The sequence below is a fragment of the Vitis vinifera genome, chromosome 18 (assembly GCF_030704535.1).
Source record: "Vitis vinifera cultivar Pinot Noir 40024 chromosome 18, ASM3070453v1".
Taxonomy (NCBI): domain Eukaryota; kingdom Viridiplantae; phylum Streptophyta; class Magnoliopsida; order Vitales; family Vitaceae; genus Vitis; species Vitis vinifera.
In genome coordinates this window covers 8,370,169-8,390,176 of record NC_081822.1, presented here as the reverse complement: position 1 = coordinate 8,390,176, position 20,008 = coordinate 8,370,169, and the positions used below count along the sequence as shown (strand labels likewise).

The window sequence follows — 20,008 nt, the reverse complement described above, 5'->3', positions numbered from 1 at the left end:
TTGTAAGATAAATAATAAATATTTTAATTTTTAAACTTTGAAATTAAGAAAAAAATTTATTATCAATTTTATGTGAAAATTGAGTTTATAAAAATTAAATTTATTATCATTTTATTTTTTTTAATTTATTAAATAATTATTTACAAAATAAATAATTTTGTTTTGTTTTAATTTTTAAATTACTTTTATTAGATAAGTTTTAAAATTATAAATATTAAATTTTAAACTAAAATGAACAAAATATAGAAAAATAAATTAATTTATTATTCAATCTTGCTTTTGACACCATATTGAAATCCAAAATAGATTCAAAAAGAAAAAGAGATAAAATGAAATTTAGGATTTTTTTATTATGAATTCTCTCTTGAAAAGAGATCCGACACCATTAAAATTTAAACAGATTTAAAATGAGATAAAGATTAATCTACTTTTACTTCTAAAAGGAAAAAAAAAAATTCTAATAAATATAGTACGTAACTGATAAGAGATATAGCAGTCGGGCCCTGTGATAAAGGAAGTACGAATTGGGATGCCAATGACAAAACCTGAGCGACCCCTGTTGATTGCTAAGACCTTTTTGGTGCAGACATAAAATCTTCATTGCACCTAACCATATGCAGATTCCAGTCAAGACAATACGTAAGTAGATGAGCAATAGATCACTTTGCCATCGCACTTAATTTTTGCCTATAAAAATGGTCTCATTAGTGTTTTCAGAGATTGGTATACACATCGCCATTACATCTTTTCACAGAATGAAATTCATCGATTCCCTTGAAGCGATGGCAGGAATAAGAAATTGATGTCAGTGGATTTGGATTACTCGTTCTGCAGCTAAAACCATATAATTCTCAATAATCATCACGTGGGGCAGCGCTGCACGATACCTACAGAAACTCAAATATAGAAACCCACGTAATAGAGATGAAGGTAGGACCGCGCAGAGGAGAAGAAGGCAAAGGGAAGTTGCATGGCCTTTGTTTGCTTCTTTTTCACCTTTTTCCTTTTTTTCTTTGCATTACTGATTACAGACGAGTGTGGTACAATAATAGCTAGGACAACCCAGTGAGTGGGTCCAACTCGTTGTCCTCCATTAATACACTCTCTTTAATCTCCTGTATCATTTTCAAGACTTGCCACATTGTGGGCCTCTGCTCCGGCGAGGTCACACTACAGGCAATGGCTACTTCAAGAAGCATCCCCATCCTGTTATCTTCCCCATCATCGTCGTCCCTGGTGGATCTAACCCAGTTCATCATATCATCTGGCATTAGAACCGGATGCTGCGATGGAGGTTTACCCGTTAGAAGCTCCAGCAGGAGAATGCCGAATGCATACACGTCGGCTTTAGACGTTGCTTGCCCACTGGGATTTCGGGTTTCGGGAGCTTTATAAGAGGCGGAGTCGAGATCGTCGTCTACGGAGGGGGAGGCGAGGACGGCGAGGCAGTAGTCGGTGAGACAAGCCTCGAAATCAGGGCCGAGGAGGACGTTGGAGGACTTGAGATTGCCATGGACAAGTCTCCATGCTTGATGTATGTAGGACAGACCTTGGGCCACGTCCTCTGCTATTTTCAAACACGATGTCCAGTGAAGAGGCTTTGCCCTCGTTGACTTTGAACCTGATCGTGCACATGCAAATTCAAATTTAAAAACATTCTTCCAAAAAAGGATACCGATATTTTATCATTATTCTAAAATAGAATAAATTCAAAGTTTTGTCTATTTTATCTTAGGAGGACCATAATTAATTTCATTGGAATGGCTCGTAACTGATTCTCCCCTACAGTGGCGAAATTACGATGGATCAAATCAAAAACTAAGGCGAAGTTATTCTATTGCCAGAGCAGATATGTTACTTGTACAGTGTTCAAAGCGGATCCTGTCTGATAGTGGAAGCAACACATTTGCTCCGCTTAAGTTCATTATTGCACGGTCAAAGGTAGCGAAATGCTAATGCCGCTAGTTTTAATTCTGTGGCAGATGGGACCGCCGAAATGAAAAGCCAGAAAAAATCCACCGGGATTCTCCCAAATCCCAGCCGACAGCTAAGATATTGCACATTAATACGGAGGGCGTCTATGTTAAACACCATACATAGTATAGGGAAGGTAGGTGGTATCCCACGCGCCTGATGCATTCTAAATAAAGATGATCAACGGCCAAGATTCAGGTGTCCTACTGTAGCCTCCGTCGGTGGCTGAGCAATCAAGTAATGGATCAAATATAGTACTACCCCTAGAAATCTGATTTGGAAAAAAGTGGTATCAGGCACTTTAATCACTTCACTAAGCTGACTCAAGTCTCGCGAACCAACGTGTTATTCAACTATTGAATCACAAGACCAATTCCCAACGTAGACAGCGGCGAGGTTCTAGGTGGTATTGGTGGAAAAGTGAGATACTCCCAAATCTAAGTAACTTCAAAGTGAGTAATGATGAAGAGCCCAGGAAAGAAATTGGTAGGAATATTCAATACTAATATGCCACGCAATCATCCACGAGGATATGATTAAATTTTCCATGTTTACGTGGCTATCCATGGTCAGAGTCAGTCTCAAATCAAACAAAAACTGGAATCGAAAATGTGGAATCACTGAGTCCAACCGAGTCCAAGAGGCTGGACAGGTAGTGACCCAGTGAGTAGAGGGTATGACGTTACCGTGAATGAGGGAGAAGAGACTGCCGTTGGGCTGGTAATCGTAGATGAGGAGTCTCTCTTCCTGGGCCTGGAAATAGGCTCTGAGCGGAACCAGATTTGGGTGGCGAAGTCCACCAACTGATTCCATGTGACGCTCGTACGTCTCTTTATCTGTGATCGCTGTTTTACCGGCGTCGAGTCTCTTCACGCTGACGATCAGACGGTTATCCAACACCGCTTTGTAAGTGGTCCCTATGCTTCCTCTCCCCAGCAACTCAGCTGAAGCCCTCATCAGCTGTTCCAGAGTATACAGCTGCGCCTCCCCTGCACAAAATACTAAACTCCCACTCTTCGCCACTTGCATTCCCTGTACCTTCTTCACCTTCTCCTCCAACTCGTTCTCTTCTTCTATTCTCATCACGGCCGCAGCCTGGGCTGTTGCTGCAGAGTCAGAAGCCATCGTCGGCGCTGTGTTCCTCTGGTTTCGCTGTCTCTTCATTGCTATCACAAAACAAAGAAGTGAACTAATCAGAACGAACACCCCAGATGAGAAGCCCAGGATCACCACGGTTCTCTTATGATTCTTCGGACACGGTTGAGCCAACTCAACACCGTGCACCTGCTCGTTTTGCCCAAGACCCACTGGCGGTGGTGGCGTGGCGACCGGCGCTGATGGACTAAAAAAGGGTTGACTCGGGTGGCACTCCTTGTGAAGAATCTCACCGCAGAGACCAGGGTTCAATGCGAACGCAGACGCTTCAAAGTGCAACAAAGTAGGTGTCACGGGTATGGCACCGAAGAGGTTATTACGCGAAACATTAAACGTTTGGAGAGTGGACTGGTTGAGTGGAGGAATCGTTCCGTTGAACCGGTTCGACTCAAGTCGCAGGTAGTATAGCCGATCTAGTTTTGTTAACCAAATAGGTAAAGGGCCGGTCAGATTATTGTAAGAGAAATCAAGGGTTCGAAGCCGATGAAGCGACGAGATTGAAGGTGGAAAAGAGCCCGTGAACGAGTTGTGATCAAGAAACAGAGCCTTGAGATTGAAGAATTTGGAGAGATCTGGAATGGGTCCAACGAGCGAGTTGTTCTGCAAACTGAGGACTCTAAGTTGGTCAAGACGACTCAATGTGTCAGGACCAAAAACCCCACCGAGATCGAGCCCTTCCAGAACTAGGCGCACCACTTTCCCTCGGAGGCATGTGACTCCTTGCCAATAGCAGTAATTGAGACTGGTGCTTGCAGTGAAGCGAAGCTTGTTACCCAAGTCGGCTTTGGATTTGAACATGACAAGGGCAATGGCATCAGATGGTGGTAGCGTGGGCGAGGGCGAGGGCGAAACAGCATGCGGTGGATGAGTGGCAGCAGTGGAAGAAGCAGTCAAAAAAGCGACCGAGAGAATAAACAAGCACGGAGCAAGAGACTGTGTAGTATTGAGCATTTTTAGTGAATCAGAAAGAGAAGCCAATAATGCCAGCTGAGCCCTGTCTCTCTACAACTTCAGCAGCATCTACTCTGATCATGCATTTCGTTCCCTGTTAGGGTTTAGGCTTGGGAGAGTGAAGAGGGAATGGGGATAGAAGAAGGTACGACACTAGAGGGGAGAAGGGAAGTGAGCAGGGTGCAGAACGTGACAGAGCAGCTGTCGGACTGCAAGCTCAGAATCACGTGAAGGTGGGCAAGTAAAAAAAAGAGGCGAGCAGAGGAAAGTCTGTCTGATCCCATTGTGTTAAAAAATTTAAAATGTTATCTGTACGGCTTCTCTTCTTACACCAAAATTTTAACAGCTGCTTCACTAGGCCATTCTCTTTTTAAGTTTTAACCTTTTATGGAGTCTTATTTAACCGCCCTACCCCCTCTTCACCCGCCCTTGTTTTTATTCTTAACCCGATTTGATCCCTTGTCCAAATGATTTGGCGAATCAAATTCAACTTTACCCCGCGTTTTCTCCTTAAAAGAAACAAATTTCTTTCTTTCCCTGTTATTTTTTATTTCCCTCCGTCCTTTATAGTTGATTGAAGAAAGGTATTTCATGATCTGGAGACTGCAGCCATGGGCTTTTTTAACTTCTTTAGTTTGGAAAAAAATTCTTAAAATAGTTATAATTACTTTTTCACTTCGAAAACTATTTCTTAAAGATACGTCTTCCACATTTTTTATGTTAACGATATACGTTGAATAAAAACTTAAAACTTAAAACTTATACTAAAGATGTCACTTCAATACACACTTTTTCATAATTTTTTTTATCAGTCATATATATTAAAAAAATTATTAAATTTATACTAAATATATCTTTTAAATAAATACTTTCTACTATTTTTATATTAATCAATTATCAAAAAAATTAAATTTATATTAAAAATATTTTTTGAAATAAAATTTTTTAATATAAATTTAATTTTATAAAATTATGAAAAGTATCTTTTAAAGTGATACCTTTAATATAAATTTAATAATTTCAATAGATAACTAATATCAAAATTATTGAAAGTGTTTTTTTATTAGGACACTTTTAATATAAATTTAATTTTATAAAATTATAAAAAGTGTTTTTACAGAGATATTTTTAGCATAAATTTAAATTTTTTATTATACAATTGATATGAAAATTATGAAAAACGATATTTTTAAAAGACTTTTAATATAAATTCTATTTTATAAAATTGTAAAAAGTGTCTTTTGGTGATATAATTTTAATGTAAATTCAAATTTTTTTAACCCATGTAATGGATAGTAAATTTTCTTTTTTTTTTTAACGTGTATCTTTAAGATTTGTAAATATTTTTTAATGTAATATATTATAAAAATTAATTTTAAATTTACCGTACGATTGTAAAAAACCCCGAAGCCATTGTCCGTGAGGATATAGCAGGATTCACGTACACAGGTACCCTCAACATTTACGGGTCCATCCATCGATCTAGCCAGATAAAATGACAAATTTTGATTAATGCTTTTCATGCACCATATATGATGTTGTCCAATTCCCTATTCCTTTCTGGCTGACCTCGTCAGGTCACTTTCCACCACTTATTAACTTTATTGTTTTTAATTAATAGAAATTCTGCCGGATGGAGTTTTCATTTAATTTAGTTTAAACCGAATGATAAAAGTAATGCTATTCACTTCTATTATGTGCACATGTATAATGGGAATTTGGCTCCTTCCAATTTACCACATACAACCATCTTTGAGACTGCCCAAAGTTTCAAGCTATATATTTCTTTGCATTTCGCCACTAATATTAAGATTTCCTACTATTTATAATCAAGATCCTTGTCTCATCTGTTGACATGTGATTAGGGGTTTGACTGCCTGTCCACTGACAAATATATGTTGTGAGCTTCAAGCATATATTAGTTTATGAGGGTTCAATGTCTGTCTGAGTTGAGGGCCAAATGATGAATACGCTGACCGCTCCCTCAGCCAACAGCATCTAGGTCTCTGATTAAATCATGGATTGGGATAGGTTATGCCATGTGAGGTTAGCTTCTTCCTGGTCTGAGTTGGACTAAAATAAACCTAGACCTTTTATAATCCATTTTGTATAACTTTTTCTGGTGTGTTAATTTCACACTGATCAACTAACAAACACACCTTAAGACAAGTTAATTTGCCCAATATAACCAGTGAATTGGTTTAGAAAACATGCAAAATATAATTGTCAGCGTACAGGAGTACATTTGTTGTTCCTGCAGGTTAGATCAAAATTACCATAAACACATTTACTAATTAAGCTTAGGTTTTATATAATGTCAGAAAAATTCATAGCAACAACAGCTGGATGGTTGGGGAACTTTCTTCTAAGTCATTGAATAGCCATTGAAACTTGGGTTGGGTTTGTCAACACAAACCCTCCAAGTTGTGCAAGTGTGTACATGTATATATATATATGTATATACATATTTCGATTCCTTGAAGAGTACTTGCAAAGAAATTTAATAGTGTTAGAAAGAGGATATAGGAAGACAGCTAATGATACTAGACAAACGTAAGGTAAAAGCTATGCATCAACCAAAAGAAATGTCCTCCATAAGGCATTCTGAGTCAGCATAGTTAGATACAAATCCAGTACCCAAGTTAAGTGGGGGACAAGTTTTGGGTAATTTCCTTACACAGTTGGTAAGTTCTCCAAGAAATCAGTCATTCAACTCACGAGAAGTTGGAAAAAGACAATTTTGTGGAGTTGTATTGCTAATATCCAACTGCAAATGGATAAAGTCAATTTTAGATATAATTAGTTTGCTCCTGTTTCCTTCACCTTCTAGGCTGGAGATTGGAGACATGTTCCATGAGGTGGGCGTGGAAAAAGGCACAGTACAGATTGTGGAATTGTGTGCTTTCTTTTCCCAAATTATTTGGTAGAATGATCGAAACAGTGGGCTCAATTATTTTCGTAGCAAATTTAGGGGGGCATGTGGATGTAGACAAAAGAAAGACCCATCAAATTTGATGGCCACTTGTTCGTCTTTTGGCATCATAGTACCTTGCCTGCAGGATTCCAAAATTGACGCAGCTTGCACTGGACTTCCATCAGCATGGAGAATGGCCATCAAGCGTGATCATGCAATTGAAGGTATAGTTTTTATGTTAGATTCAGAAGTTTGAATCAGCCTTTATTGCACTAGCTAGGCAGGAAATTTCAAAGGTCGAGCTCTTCATTGAGCTCGGGTACTATATTAGATTAGTATATTTTTGAGTGTTGATGTGCTTCATAAACATGGAGACTCTATTGATAGTTAAAGCACGTTAAAATCTCTTCAGCTTTTTTATTTCTGAATGTGTGTGGTTGGGTTAACATTTTGAAGGCTAAGTATGCATTCCCAGCCCTCCACCACACCACATGGTGTGCTTCCTCTCTATTTCAATTCATGCTAGTTAAACATATAATCATGGAGAAAAAATCTAGCAGCAGGGTACAATACAAGAAATCTCTTCCTCCCACGAGTTTCTGTTGCCCAAGTGGTTATGCCCTCGAGAAGCAAAGACATGTGGGTGCAACTGTCGCCTTGCCTATGAGCTGAACCTTCGTCTCTTTCTATATATATTTGAACAGGGCAAAATTAGAAACAAAAGTAGAAGCACCTTAATTAATATAATAATGTTGATTATTGGTTATTTTCATATCCACTTAAAATCTTCATTAGAGTCAGTTACCACTTCTTTAACTTAAACTATGCGTGGTTAACTTTAAAAAAAGATTGCGCTTATGCGTTTTAGGACTTTGTCTACCTGAGTATGGACAAGAATTGCACCAGAAGTAACTGCATCGTCCTAGACTTGGAATTGAGATAGTAGATTTCAGTGTTGTGAACAAGAAGCTATTTCTGGCCCATTTTGGTTTTGCCCATATGATGAGCTTTCTATATTGTTTGTTGCAATTCCAAATCAGCAGCTAAGTGATGAAACAGCAAAAAAAATGTTACAGGTTTGGATTGATCCATATTGTTAGCATCAATGTTTTGAGAATCCTGACTCGGTTCTCCCTTTTGGCCCGTTGGGCCTCCGGACGGGCTATTTAATAGAGTTGAAAAGTTGAGCTTGTTGGAATCTGGGATTTGATGGCATGACTTCATGGCACAAAGAGTGAGCACCAAACCACCAGGGCTTACAAAAGTTTTGTTACCCTGTTGGGAGTTCAAATATTTTCCCACCCTCTTGCTTTCATTTGTAAGATAAACTTGTAAAAAAGAGTGGTAATTTTTTTTTTCAATAAAAAAAAAAAAAGGACGGAATTTTAGGCTTAAGAACTAAGACTACTATTCATCCGCTTAAGTAGTTTCACTAAAGCATGCATTAATAGGCCAACTAGAATTTCTGCCGTGGCACCATATGCAGTCTATTCATTCACATTTTTGAAATGCTTACTCCGATGATTAAACCAAAGATATGATCAAGGGCCACCAAGGGTTAACTGCAAGGAAGCCATGACCCATCCAGACGAATCTGATCTCGTTTGTGAACTTACACCCTCAAATTAAACATATGGCAACTTATTGGCGCGGAAAAGAAAGCAGTACTGCAGGATAACTCCAAAGGGTTATTTTCTTAATTCTGATTATAAAACATTGGAAACTTGAAACTTCCACTAGGTATCGGATGCTCACCACTAACAATAAAAAGATATAATATCAAGAGCAGTGACCAGTGACAATGCTCTGCAATAAAGATCACATGTTGAATGATAATTTATTCATTAAACGGTTCTTCCTGAGCTGGACCGCATGGTTGCAGCAGAAGATAGGATTGGAATGATTTTTCTTTAATTCTGTCCTATATATCAACAACTGGAATAGGGGAGAGGTAGAGGGTTGGAGAAAATGGTTCTCAGTGGATGCCAGGACTAAGAGGAGTGAAGTTATCCTCTTGCAATGCTTGTATACTCTTGCAAATCGTATTACCAACAACACGAATTTTCCAATGGTCTCTTCAATATCCTTTGGAATATAACCTTTTCTTTTGGCATTTTTCGATCTACTGTTATATTGGGCTGTCTATCCTTTAATTGCAGTGATACACAGTAAGGAACTATAACTGAGCATTGTTGGTAAATGCAGGAGCATTAAAACCTTAAATTTTGGTCCTGTTTACCCCTGGGAGAAACCTTGTACTATGTGTACATGTCAAATTACATTTGAATCTCACTCTACATGGCATAATTTACTCATAACCTTCCTGCCTTCTGGAATTCAATAGAGGGTGTGAGGCAAAAGGTTCTCACATGATAAAGTACGTCCTTTCAGTTTTGCAGTTCAATGTCAACGCTGGGCTGGGCAATGAGAGCCAGTTTCTTTCATGGAACATTTCATAGGGTGCAAACAGACTGTATTTTTTCCCATACCAAACCTGCAAGGTTTCTAATAGCAATCGTGTTACTGAACCACATAACAGTTTCTCTCCGATGACATGTAGCGGGGGTACTCAAATATCATGTCTAAGGTATGGAATTTTGTGAAGAGCGTATCAAAATTGACTACCAGATGATTGATTATTTCTTGATTTCAGCTCATTCCATTGAAGAAGTGAAAGAATGACCCTGCATACATGTTCAGAATAATTCAAAGTGGTTTGCATGAAAAGAGAATGACAAGGCTAAGCAGCCATTTTAGGGAATCAAAGAACCCGGAGAACCAAGATGCCGAGGCTTGCAAGGAATGTGAGTTCATGTAAGGACAGAACCTTGGGTACTGAAATAAATCTGCGCATTCAGCTACGGATCTTTGAAATGGCAGATCAGGAATGCAGTTCTTTCTAATATCCAAGAGCCCCTTCCAAATCAAGCTCCTACATGCTAGCCCTACTTGCATAAAATAATTATCATACAAAGACAAATTCAACAAATTTGGGAGTTGACAAAGCACCTCTGGCACCATTCCATAGAAGAGTTTACCGGCAAAGTTGAGCTCCTCCACCTTCTCCAGGCAACCCAAGGAGAATGGTATTGGACCTGTAAGCCGATTGTTTCCTACATCGAACACCCTGGCCTCCTTTAAAAATCCTATCTCGAGGGGCAGACAACCAGTTAGCATATTGTTTAGGAAGAGAACTTCAGTTAGAGTGGACAAAGTTTTGTTAATGCTTCGTGGGATAGGACCCATGAATCTGTTGTTGGCTAAAATATAAGACAAAGAACGTGAGTGTTGCCCAGGTTATCAGGCAGCGTCTGCCTGAAATTGTTATCTTTGATGAAGAGGACATCAAGATTCTGTGAAAATAATTGAGATGGTACGGACCCAGTAAAGAGATTGAACCGAATATCCAAGAAGGTTAGGCTTTTAATTCCCAAAATTGCCCTTGGAAATGAGCCTGACAATTTATTGTTACTTATGTCTAGCTCGTAGAGACAAGGTAGCTTGGCAATATCCGGAGGGTTGGTGCCGGCAAAGTTGTTGGAATTTGCATGAAAGAGAGCAATGTCTGTAAGTTGGTTGATGAAGCCATCGAGGGTGGGGGCGCCAAGCTGGAATCCGTTGAAGTCAATGGAGGCGAGAGCAATGGCGGTTTTGTTGTCTGGTGGATTGTCACAGTAGAATCCTTTGCAGCTGCATATGTCCAAACCTTGCCAGGATTTGGCGATGCCTAGAGGGACTGAGGTGATTATGGCCTTGAATTTTTGGATGACAGGGTAAACCACAGCGCGCCTTTGGTCGTCAAAGACCAAAACTTCTGGTCCGACGGGAGGTGGTGGTGGTGGTATACCGTATGGTAGTGGTGGAAATTGCAATGCAAAGTGGGGAGGAAGTGAACAAAATGGATTCCAAAGTTTCACCTTTTGTGTTCTGTTTCCACCTCCACCACCGCCTCTGTCGCCACTGCCGCCACCAATAGTGAGCTCCAAAATTTCTCTGTTGCTACTCTCTCCTTCAGTATTGATGGCAAGAAATATGAGGCATATGCACAAGGTTGAAAATTTAGTACTGATGGAGAAAAGGCCGCTCATTGTCTCTTTTCTTCTATTCTGAAATTAATCAAGAGATATTTGACAAGCAAAAACATAACTAGCTAGCCAAAGAATGGCCAAGCAAAAACAATAAATGGATCTTGGTGGAGGAAGCAACTGCTCCAATTTCTCCCGCCTAAAATGAATAATTAATGTTCGGATAGAAAGGATAGTTTCCAGAAAATGAAAGTGCATTCTCAAAATTTATTTAACTAAATTAATCTGTCGGTCTTGCGTTAAATTACTGATATGAAACGGATGAATATTAAAAGATGAAGAGGCTCATAGTACACTTCCATTCACTGCAAGTTCTCTGAATAGTTTGAGCACACCAGAGCCATTTGTCAGACTTTTCTTGTTCCTCTAGCGTCAGTTCTACACTGTTTACTCATTCATCCAAAAAATTAAAACTAATTCAGTCTTACTAAAAGAAGGATCTGGCAGTTCAGTTAGGAAAATTTATTTGAACTTCACATTAATCCTTAATCAGTGATGGATAATTCCAAGAAAGCTATTCAACTTCTTTATAGGATTTTTTTTATTGAAAGTTAGATTAAATATTTTCATTGCAATGAATTCCAATCTTAACAGGAGAAGGATCTTTAGATACAAATATTCCAAACGCAACAGATGTCAAATAGTTGAGAAACACACACACATGTGATTTATGGCTACTGAATGATAAGAGAGAAGAGAGGAGGACCCAGACATCTTTTACACTGCCCTCTATTGAGGTCTCGTGTCCCTGGTAATCCACGTAGTTGCTAAATGGATGGACGCACGATCTCAACCAATATAGATTCTTGATTCAATCGTAATACCTGCAAAAGGCGTCCGGACACCCTCCGATGGTTTTGTCAGCCATGGTTAGAGAGATAAAGATAAATCAATTGACCTTTTACCAAGTATATCAAGTTTACCTTCCTCTTTGTGTGAAGGTTTATATATATAGTATCAGAAGCTTTGTTTCCCTCTTTAATGGTAGAGAGATATTTTGTATTGTCATAATGACACTAGGTGGTGGCAGGGTCATCATAACCCTACGGGCGACTGACAGAGATCGTGGTAGTTGCTGCGACTGTCAGAAATCGTGGGAAGTGATCGCAGGAAGTGACTTGCTGTCACTTCATTCTTGTCCTTTCACCCTGCAGGTGGCGGAACGTGGGCCATGGCAGGCTGTCGTGATAACGTGTAAGACTTGCTTACTTCAGTCAATGATCCGGACAAACATACCCGGATAGTGTATGTCGGTCGTCCGGATGCGCTGTGACAGTCGTCCGGATGTTATGTTTGTGAGTGTCGTGTGCCTCTCTTGAGGGAGTCCGGATAGGAGAAGCGCGCCACGTGTACTCTTGGAGAAATCCGGATGAGGCTGATTCGGATGAGAATATATGCTACGTGTCATTTAGGAGATGTGTGCCACGTGTGGGGAGGGTCCCTACACCCTCCGCTTCTCAAATTCTTGCCACCGACACCACTCAAGCAACCGACATTCCCAAGCACTTTCAACCACAGATTCCAAAATTAATTATAAAATTTATAATTACCCACCATATACCAATAAATATTACTTAAAAAACGAAACAACCACCATGCGCGTGGAATTAATTTTTGTCGGCAGTAACAGCCATCAAGTAAATTCCCCATATGAGTTTTGTGTAAGGAAGCCCATCTGCGGTACTTTGGATGGTCTTACCCTCCATGTTGGTTTGACAAGAGGATTTACGCAGCTTACAAGGAACAAAAGGCAAAGGAACTCTCACGCTGGCATGATTTGGAGAAGAAGCCTAGGTCCAAGAAGCTTAAACGGTTGGCATTGATAGAGTTCTACCTAATAATCTCTCAGTTCCTTAGGGGTAAAAGCCCATGATGCCGACTTAAAGGGTCTGTGTGGAGTTTTTGGGGGAGAAAGGCTTTCGTAAAAAAATTTGTTCATAATATTAGTTATTTAATTAATTATTGCTAATTTATGTACTAAATTTTCTCAACTTAATTCATTTAAGATGCTCTGACGTCGCTGAACTTTAATTCTTTTCAGATATTTAAATATAAAACAAGGTCTTATCATGACTCTGCTTTTTCAAAGTCATAAATAATATAATAAAAAATCCCATTTAAAATTTTATATGAAAAAAAAAAGAATATAAAATAAAAAGCTGTGGCATTATCTCCTCGGGAAACGGAAAAGAAAATTCAGAAAAATCTTGTGGTGGGGCCTTGTGGCCTTCTTTTCCATTGAAGATTGGAAAAAACCAAAGAAAGCTGCAGAGTCCAGTGATCCTATTCCAGTCTTTCTTTTCTTGGCTTCTTGATTGATATGCTGCTCTGGCTCTCACCCAAGAGGTTGAAAGTAATGCTATTACTTTAGTCGGCCACTTGGTACTGCCCCGCAATGTCTAATGGCCCCTTTTTAATGGAAGATGAATAACTAAGTTGTCAGTCATTACTCACCCTCTCTTTTCTTTTTCTCCTCCTAACGAGCGCTCAGGCATCTGCCTACCAAAGATCAGCTCATGGGAGGAAAACGAAAGTCTCATAATTTTTTTTTTATAAAAAAAAAGATAATAATAATAAATTTCCTTGTAGCATTGAATTGATATTCATGAAAATTGAGATCAATCATCACCTCAAATATAATTTAATTTCATTACTTTATAATTATATTACTTTTCATTATTTTATAGCCTTTTTTTATTTTAATTTTATTTATTTGTGTCTAGTTTTATACACTTATGCCCTTGTCAAGCTAAATCTCGTCATATATTTCTTATTGAGGAATCTCGGCTAAATTATAATTTAGTTTGTCCCATTATTTATTTAATCTAATTAAATTCTTTAAAATTATGATATCTTCCATTGAAAATGGAATCTTAGGACTTGTTTTCGAAAACATTTCTTAAAAACAATATCTAAGAACAATTTTTTAAAACAATATTTAAAATTGTTTTATAATATTTTGTAAAACAAAAGTCTTATTAGAAATTCAAAATATTTTTAATATATTTTAAATATGTTTTAAAATTAACTTTTATATTAGTTTTTTAATAATATTTAAAATGTTTTATTTTTAATATTTTAAAATGATTCAACAAGTGAAAATAATATAAAATAATTAAAAAATATTATCTAAAAATACTATATTTTTTACTCTTAAAAACAAAAAACAAAAAACAGTTGTTTTTTTCATTATACATATTTTCTTATTTCTTTATTCTAAAGAAGAGAAAACTATTTTTGAAAATAGTTATCAAACATGTCCTTAAATTTTATTAAATGATTTTTAAAAAATAGTTCTTAAAATAATAATTTTTAAAAATTGTTTTAAAAATATTTTTTTTAAAATGAAATTAGATTTGAAAATCCTAACATCAAAAACACTTTTCTTAACTCATTTTCTCTTATTTATGTATAATATAAAAGTTTTTAAAATATTATTCATATTTTAATTGTTTCTCAAAATACTCTAAAAAAATGTTTGATAACATCTTCAATTTGTTCTTTTAAAAAATAAATTCTCAAAAAGATTAATCTCAGTAAAAAAAATGCCAAACATGAATTTTTTTTAAGTTAAAAAACTATTTATTATTATGAAAAACAAAAACCTATTTTGAAGAACAATTTCAAAACAGGCTTGATTATTGAATGATAATAAAATAAAAATGCTAGGAATACTTAATCTGGTCAAGCATGGATGATGAGCCCATTAATAATCGGATTGGGCAGGGAGAAAGAGAAATTGGTGGGTGCAGGGCCATCCAATATGTGACCCCGCTTGTATAATCCGCACAACAAAAAATGCAACATTGCTATGTCGTTACTTTTGGACACAAACACCTTGATTGATTCTCTTACGGAGAAATACCAATTCATTTAAAAGCAAAATACAGGAGCTGACCGACACTGGAAGAAAACCTTTGCATAGGAATAACGATGGCACCAATTCATACAGATATGAACCCAAAGAAAGAAAAAGAAAAAAAAATGAAAAAAAAAAGTGGATTGGCCAAACAAGGAGCGGAGTAAATTAAGAGAAGCAAACACGTACAGGTAGATAAGACCTTATTCTAGCATGAGCTCACCAACATAGTTCGACTCGTAAGCCAGTGGATCATCGGGGAGGCTCAAGGGCTTTGTAGGTGACGGGTGAGGGAGCCGGAGCCATTGCTTGTAGTGAAGCAACTTGGGCGCTGCTTAATGAAGCAGCTGGGTTCGAACAAGTAATTACGTTGAAGGAACCCGGGCGCGGACATGTCCTAGATACGGAGTAGAAGGCCGTACACTCCGCTGCAGATCTTTGATTCGGCAAACCCGTAATGCAGTTCCTCCTCACATCGAGCCTCCCAATGTTCACCAACCTCTTGCAGTATGGACCTATGGAGTTGAAGTAATTATATGACAAAGTAAAATTGTATGCGTTGGGTAGCCGACATAATGAGTCTGGAATTCTGCCGTAGAACTGGTTGTGCGCCAAGCTCAGCAGCTGCAGCTTCTTCAAGCAAGCAAAAGATTGCGGTATAGGACCCGTCAACGTGTTGAACCCTGCATCAAAAACGGTGGCCATTTGCAAGAACCCAATTTCATATGGGAGGCAACCGGAGAGGCGGTTTTTCAAGAAGAGAACCTCAGTTAGGGTTTGCCAAGTTCGGCCAATGCTCTGAGGGATGGAACCGATGAATCCGTTGTTGGCAAGGGTAATATAGCGCGCAGTGGTGTTGCCGAATGCGCTAGGAATTCTTTGGGCGAAATTATTATTGTTGATGAAGAGAACATCAGTTTGGATACTGAATACCCGAGGAGGAACTGGGCCATTGTAGGTGTTGAAACGAACGTCCACGAAGGTCAATTGAAGTGCACCAATAACGGAAACGGGGAACCCTCCCTGGAATCCATTATTGCTCAGATCAATCTCGTAGAAATATCTCAATTTGTTGATATTTGGACGAATGACGCCGCTGAAGTTATTGGAATTTGCATGAAAGATGGCAATGTCAGGAAGAAAGCGGATGAAGCGATAAAAGTTTAAGTTACCGCCAAACCTGGCGCCGTTGAAATCAATGCCGGCAAGCCCAGTAATGTTCTTGTCGGGCACAGTATCACAGTAGAACCCCTTGAAGAGGCAGTAGTTCCTGCCAACCCAGGAGCCTGTATAGTTTTGGGGGTCAGATGTAATGTTCCTCTTGAGCTCTTGGGTTATGAACAGAACAAGGTTTCTGTTACTGAGGGGTCCGGGCCTATTGGCTGGTTGACGTGGGAGAAGTGGACCTCCCAAGCTTGGAAATCGTGGACGCGGAGGAAGACGAGGGGGAGGGGGGGGACGTGTTGGATATTGTCCTTGAGGGGGAGGGAGGCCACGTTTTGGATTTTGTCCTTGGCATCCCAAGATGAACAAGGTTATCACAACAATGAAAAATGAACTAGACATGGCTGCGCCTCACTTTCTTTGCTTCTGTAGAAGAGGCTTTTAGGAGGAAGGTAAGAGCTAACTGGAGGATGAGATGGCTACTTATAGCATTAGGGACGAAACAGGGCATTCGTCTTTTTCCTAGAATTCATGCTTTGTTGATTGTACATTTAGGACTAATTCTTGCCAACTTACAATTAGAGTTTCATATGCACAACGTGGAACATGCGCCATACTAGATAACAAAGCTACAACCCTTATTTATTTTCATGGGAATATCTTTAGGGTTCATTATTTTCCCTGATGGAATTAATAATTGAAGGCAATAGTTTCTGGGTATGCTCCTTTTCAGCAAAGCACATTGCTAAAGCAAAGCATATTACTTTGGATAAAGTAAAAAGTCATATAAAGCAACCAATCATCAATCAAACACACTATCAGATAATTAAGTCGAGGATGTGGCTCTGGGAATAAAGGTGTTCCCAAGCAAAGCTTCTTCGGAGTTGCTCATATCAGAAATCCTCGCGGCCACTACCGGCCCACACCACACTATCATCACACATCTGGACAGCTGTGCTTGCTCTTTTGCCAAAATTATTAAGAAAAAAAAAAAGTAGTTATAATTATTCGGATAATTCGGGGTTCTTGACGCTGTGGTACAGAAACAGAGAAACCAATATGCAGGGTCTGCAATCTGCCTTAGTAGTACTCCAAAATGCTGGGACACCGTTATTAGTTAAGTGTTTCAGAGGCATGTATCCATCACTATGACGCAGAGCAAAATAGGTCAGTTTGTAACCAAGGAAAATGTTGCTACACGTCAATTTCATAACAGACCTGTCATCTTAAGACGAAAAGCCAAACAGGAAAATAACTGTGTCTCTGTTTTTGGGGATTTTGATGTGTAACTTTAGCTACAACTTCTGGCTGCTTCAAGATCACTGCGTTATAGCCTCTAGCACCATCCCCTTTCCCTCCTGAGAAAAAGGAAAAGAGGGGGGGGGGGGGGGGGGGGGGTCAAAGTCATCAAACCAAGCAACATTTCATAGCTAGAAAGTGATCCAACTCATTCATTCATTTATATATCCATTTTGTATTTTTTTTTCTCGTCTTTTTGGTGCAATATTGACATTGATTACCTACTTGGCTGATCATCTATAAAAAAAACAATGTTGAATGTTGAATGGTGCTGAAATTTTTGCATGGGTCCTCATGCTGCATGTTGAATGGTACTAAAGGGAAAAACACCCTTTAGTACTAAAAGAACTTGAAATTTGAATGTTGAATGAAGCATTGTTTTATAGCCCAAATCCCTTTTTCGCTAATTATAATTAAAGGGAAAAAGATAAATTGAGATGGATGGTGACAAATAATGAGGATCCACGACATAAAGAAAAACAAGTAGATGCCCCATGTGCATTCTGATGAGTTGATCAACTTTACTCACCATGGCATATTGCTGCCCTCACAAAGGAAAACGGAACTTCCCTGTCGAAGTGTGTGTGGGAATTGTAGAAGTTGCCATGGCAAATCCTCTCCCCTTTTTCTGAATTTCCACATCAAATGCTTGGCACACTAGACAGACAACATAGCAATGAGTAAACCAAAAGCATTCCAACAGCTTACAAGTTTTTAAAGTAATTGGCCTATGCTTTGGATGTTAATGAGTAAACCAAAAGTATCCCAACAGCTTACAAGTTTTTAAAGCATGCAACGGCCCTGTATCAGTAACCCATGCAGAAGGTCCCTAGTTTAGAATAAAAAAAGGTTACTGGTGGACCTTAACAAAGTACCAGAGGTTTGGAGTTGATAAGGGTAGTGCCCTTTGGCTTTACCAAAGAGGCAGCATAGGAAAAAAAAAAATGGAAATATAAGAAAATTTCTTAGATTCTTTTTGAGTCCATTTATAAATCTTTGAATTTTTTTCTTGTTAGAATACATTCTTATATAAACAATTTTCCTACTACTATAAAAATAAAAAAATAAAAATTATTATGAGGATTAGTTTCTTATATAGAATATCCCAATGTGATTAGGAAAAATACTAGTTAAATAATAGTGAGTTTTTTTAGGAGAGCCACGTGAGTTTTTGTGTGCAAAATTTAGACCGAAGTGCACAAGTCTTTGTGTGCTTTTTTTTTTTTTTTTTATTCTCTTATTTTCTTCTCCCTTTTTTCATTCTTTGTAAAGGTTTTTCCCAAGAAATTGATATCAAAACTAAGGTTATTAATCTTGGAATGATGATAAAAATTTAGGCCAAGAATTTTGATGGAAGAAACAATTTCAATTTATGTGTTAAGATGCACTCCTTTTTTGGTTTACAAGAGTTGTTCAAAGCATTGGGAGGTAGCAAGTCTTTACCAACAATAATATCTATTTAAAAAAAAAAAAAAAAGGAATTAACTTACAAGGAAAACATATAATGTTATTGTATTGCATTAAGAGAATGAGATATTTTGTGAGATAAAAGATACAATTGTTAAATTATGATTGAAGTTGGAAAGTTTGTATATGATGATATCTTTTGCAAATCACATATATTTGAAGAAGTGGCCATTCACTCTCAAGATGCAAAAACGTACCTTCATTCAGGACGATCATCATAAGGTCAATAAAACCATTACGAATTTGAGAAAAGATTGATGTTAGAATTAATAATGAATGCTATGTTATGATTTTGATTTATTCCCTGTCAAATTCTTATGAGCATTTTGTAGACACCATGATATATGGTAAATATACTCTCACCCTAAATAATGATAGGGTAGCCCTAAACTAAAAGAAGTAAAAGAAATGAGTGTATGAAAGAGTAGAGAAGAAAACTTAGGTCAAGGTTTGTTGACTAAAGGAAGAACACAAAAGAAAAATAATGGTAAAAAAGGTCAATCTATTTAAATTGAATTTCAATAGAAACAAGTGTATCAATTACAATAAGGACATTATGTGGACAATTGTTTAAAAATTAAAAGAAAAGGAAAAAGTTTTTACTTATAGTGCATATATCCTTTGATTGGATAGTCCAAATATCTATGCCATCATTATTGGTAATTTAGGCAATGTATGAATTCTTGACTTAGAATGCTCCTATCATATGTCTTGACTTAGAATGCTCCTATCATATGTCTCACAATAGGAACTAATTTAGCACCTTCTAAGTTATAGATGTTGAGTAGGTTCGTATAGAAAACAAAGTAGTTTGTACAATTATTAAGATAGATAGATACAATTCAAATTAAGATGCATGACGATACTTAAGGACATTAATTAATATAAAACATGTTATAACGTTTAAAAAAATGATTTCTTTGGGTACACTTGACTCCAATGGATGCACATATAAAGCCAAATGTGGAGTTATGAGAATCTCAAGTGGTGTTCTTGTTGTGATGAAATGACAAAAAAATTAATTATTTTTATGTATTGCAAAGTACGTGTGCATTTGTTACATATGCAATTTGGGCATATGATCAAGAGAAGGATACCACTTTTGAGCAAACGAGGTTTGCTTGATGGACAAAAAAATGG

At 37.6% G+C, this 20,008-nt stretch overlaps 3 protein-coding genes across 3 annotated transcripts; all 3 read right to left on the bottom strand.

Annotated features, from left to right (window-relative positions):
- Positions 1 to 790: 790 nt before the first annotated feature.
- On the bottom strand, positions 791 to 4,336 carry LOC100250658 (probable inactive receptor kinase At5g67200). The gene is made up of 2 exons (XM_010666251.3): positions 2,661 to 4,336; positions 791 to 1,621 (listed from the first exon to the last, which is right to left on the bottom strand). The coding sequence occupies exons 1-2, from the start codon at positions 4,078 to 4,080 to the stop codon at positions 1,053 to 1,055; spliced, it is 1,989 nt and encodes a 662-aa protein (XP_010664553.1). The 5' UTR covers positions 4,081 to 4,336; the 3' UTR covers positions 791 to 1,052.
- Positions 4,337 to 9,603: 5,267 nt separating this feature from the next.
- Positions 9,604 to 11,340, bottom strand: LOC100852519 (uncharacterized protein At4g06744-like). Its single transcript, XM_010666250.3, is given in 2 exon segments — positions 9,604 to 10,261; positions 10,264 to 11,340. Coding segments are annotated over 2 exon segments (1,380 nt in total). The 5' UTR covers positions 11,083 to 11,340; the 3' UTR covers positions 9,604 to 9,700.
- A 3,581-nt stretch (positions 11,341 to 14,921) lies between these two features.
- On the bottom strand, positions 14,922 to 16,633 carry LOC100252217 (uncharacterized). Its single transcript, XM_002284929.5, has one exon. It carries the CDS (start codon positions 16,502 to 16,504, stop codon positions 15,191 to 15,193), a length of 1,314 nt encoding a protein of 437 aa, XP_002284965.1. The 5' UTR covers positions 16,505 to 16,633; the 3' UTR covers positions 14,922 to 15,190.
- Between the last annotated feature and the right edge of the window lie 3,375 nt (positions 16,634 to 20,008).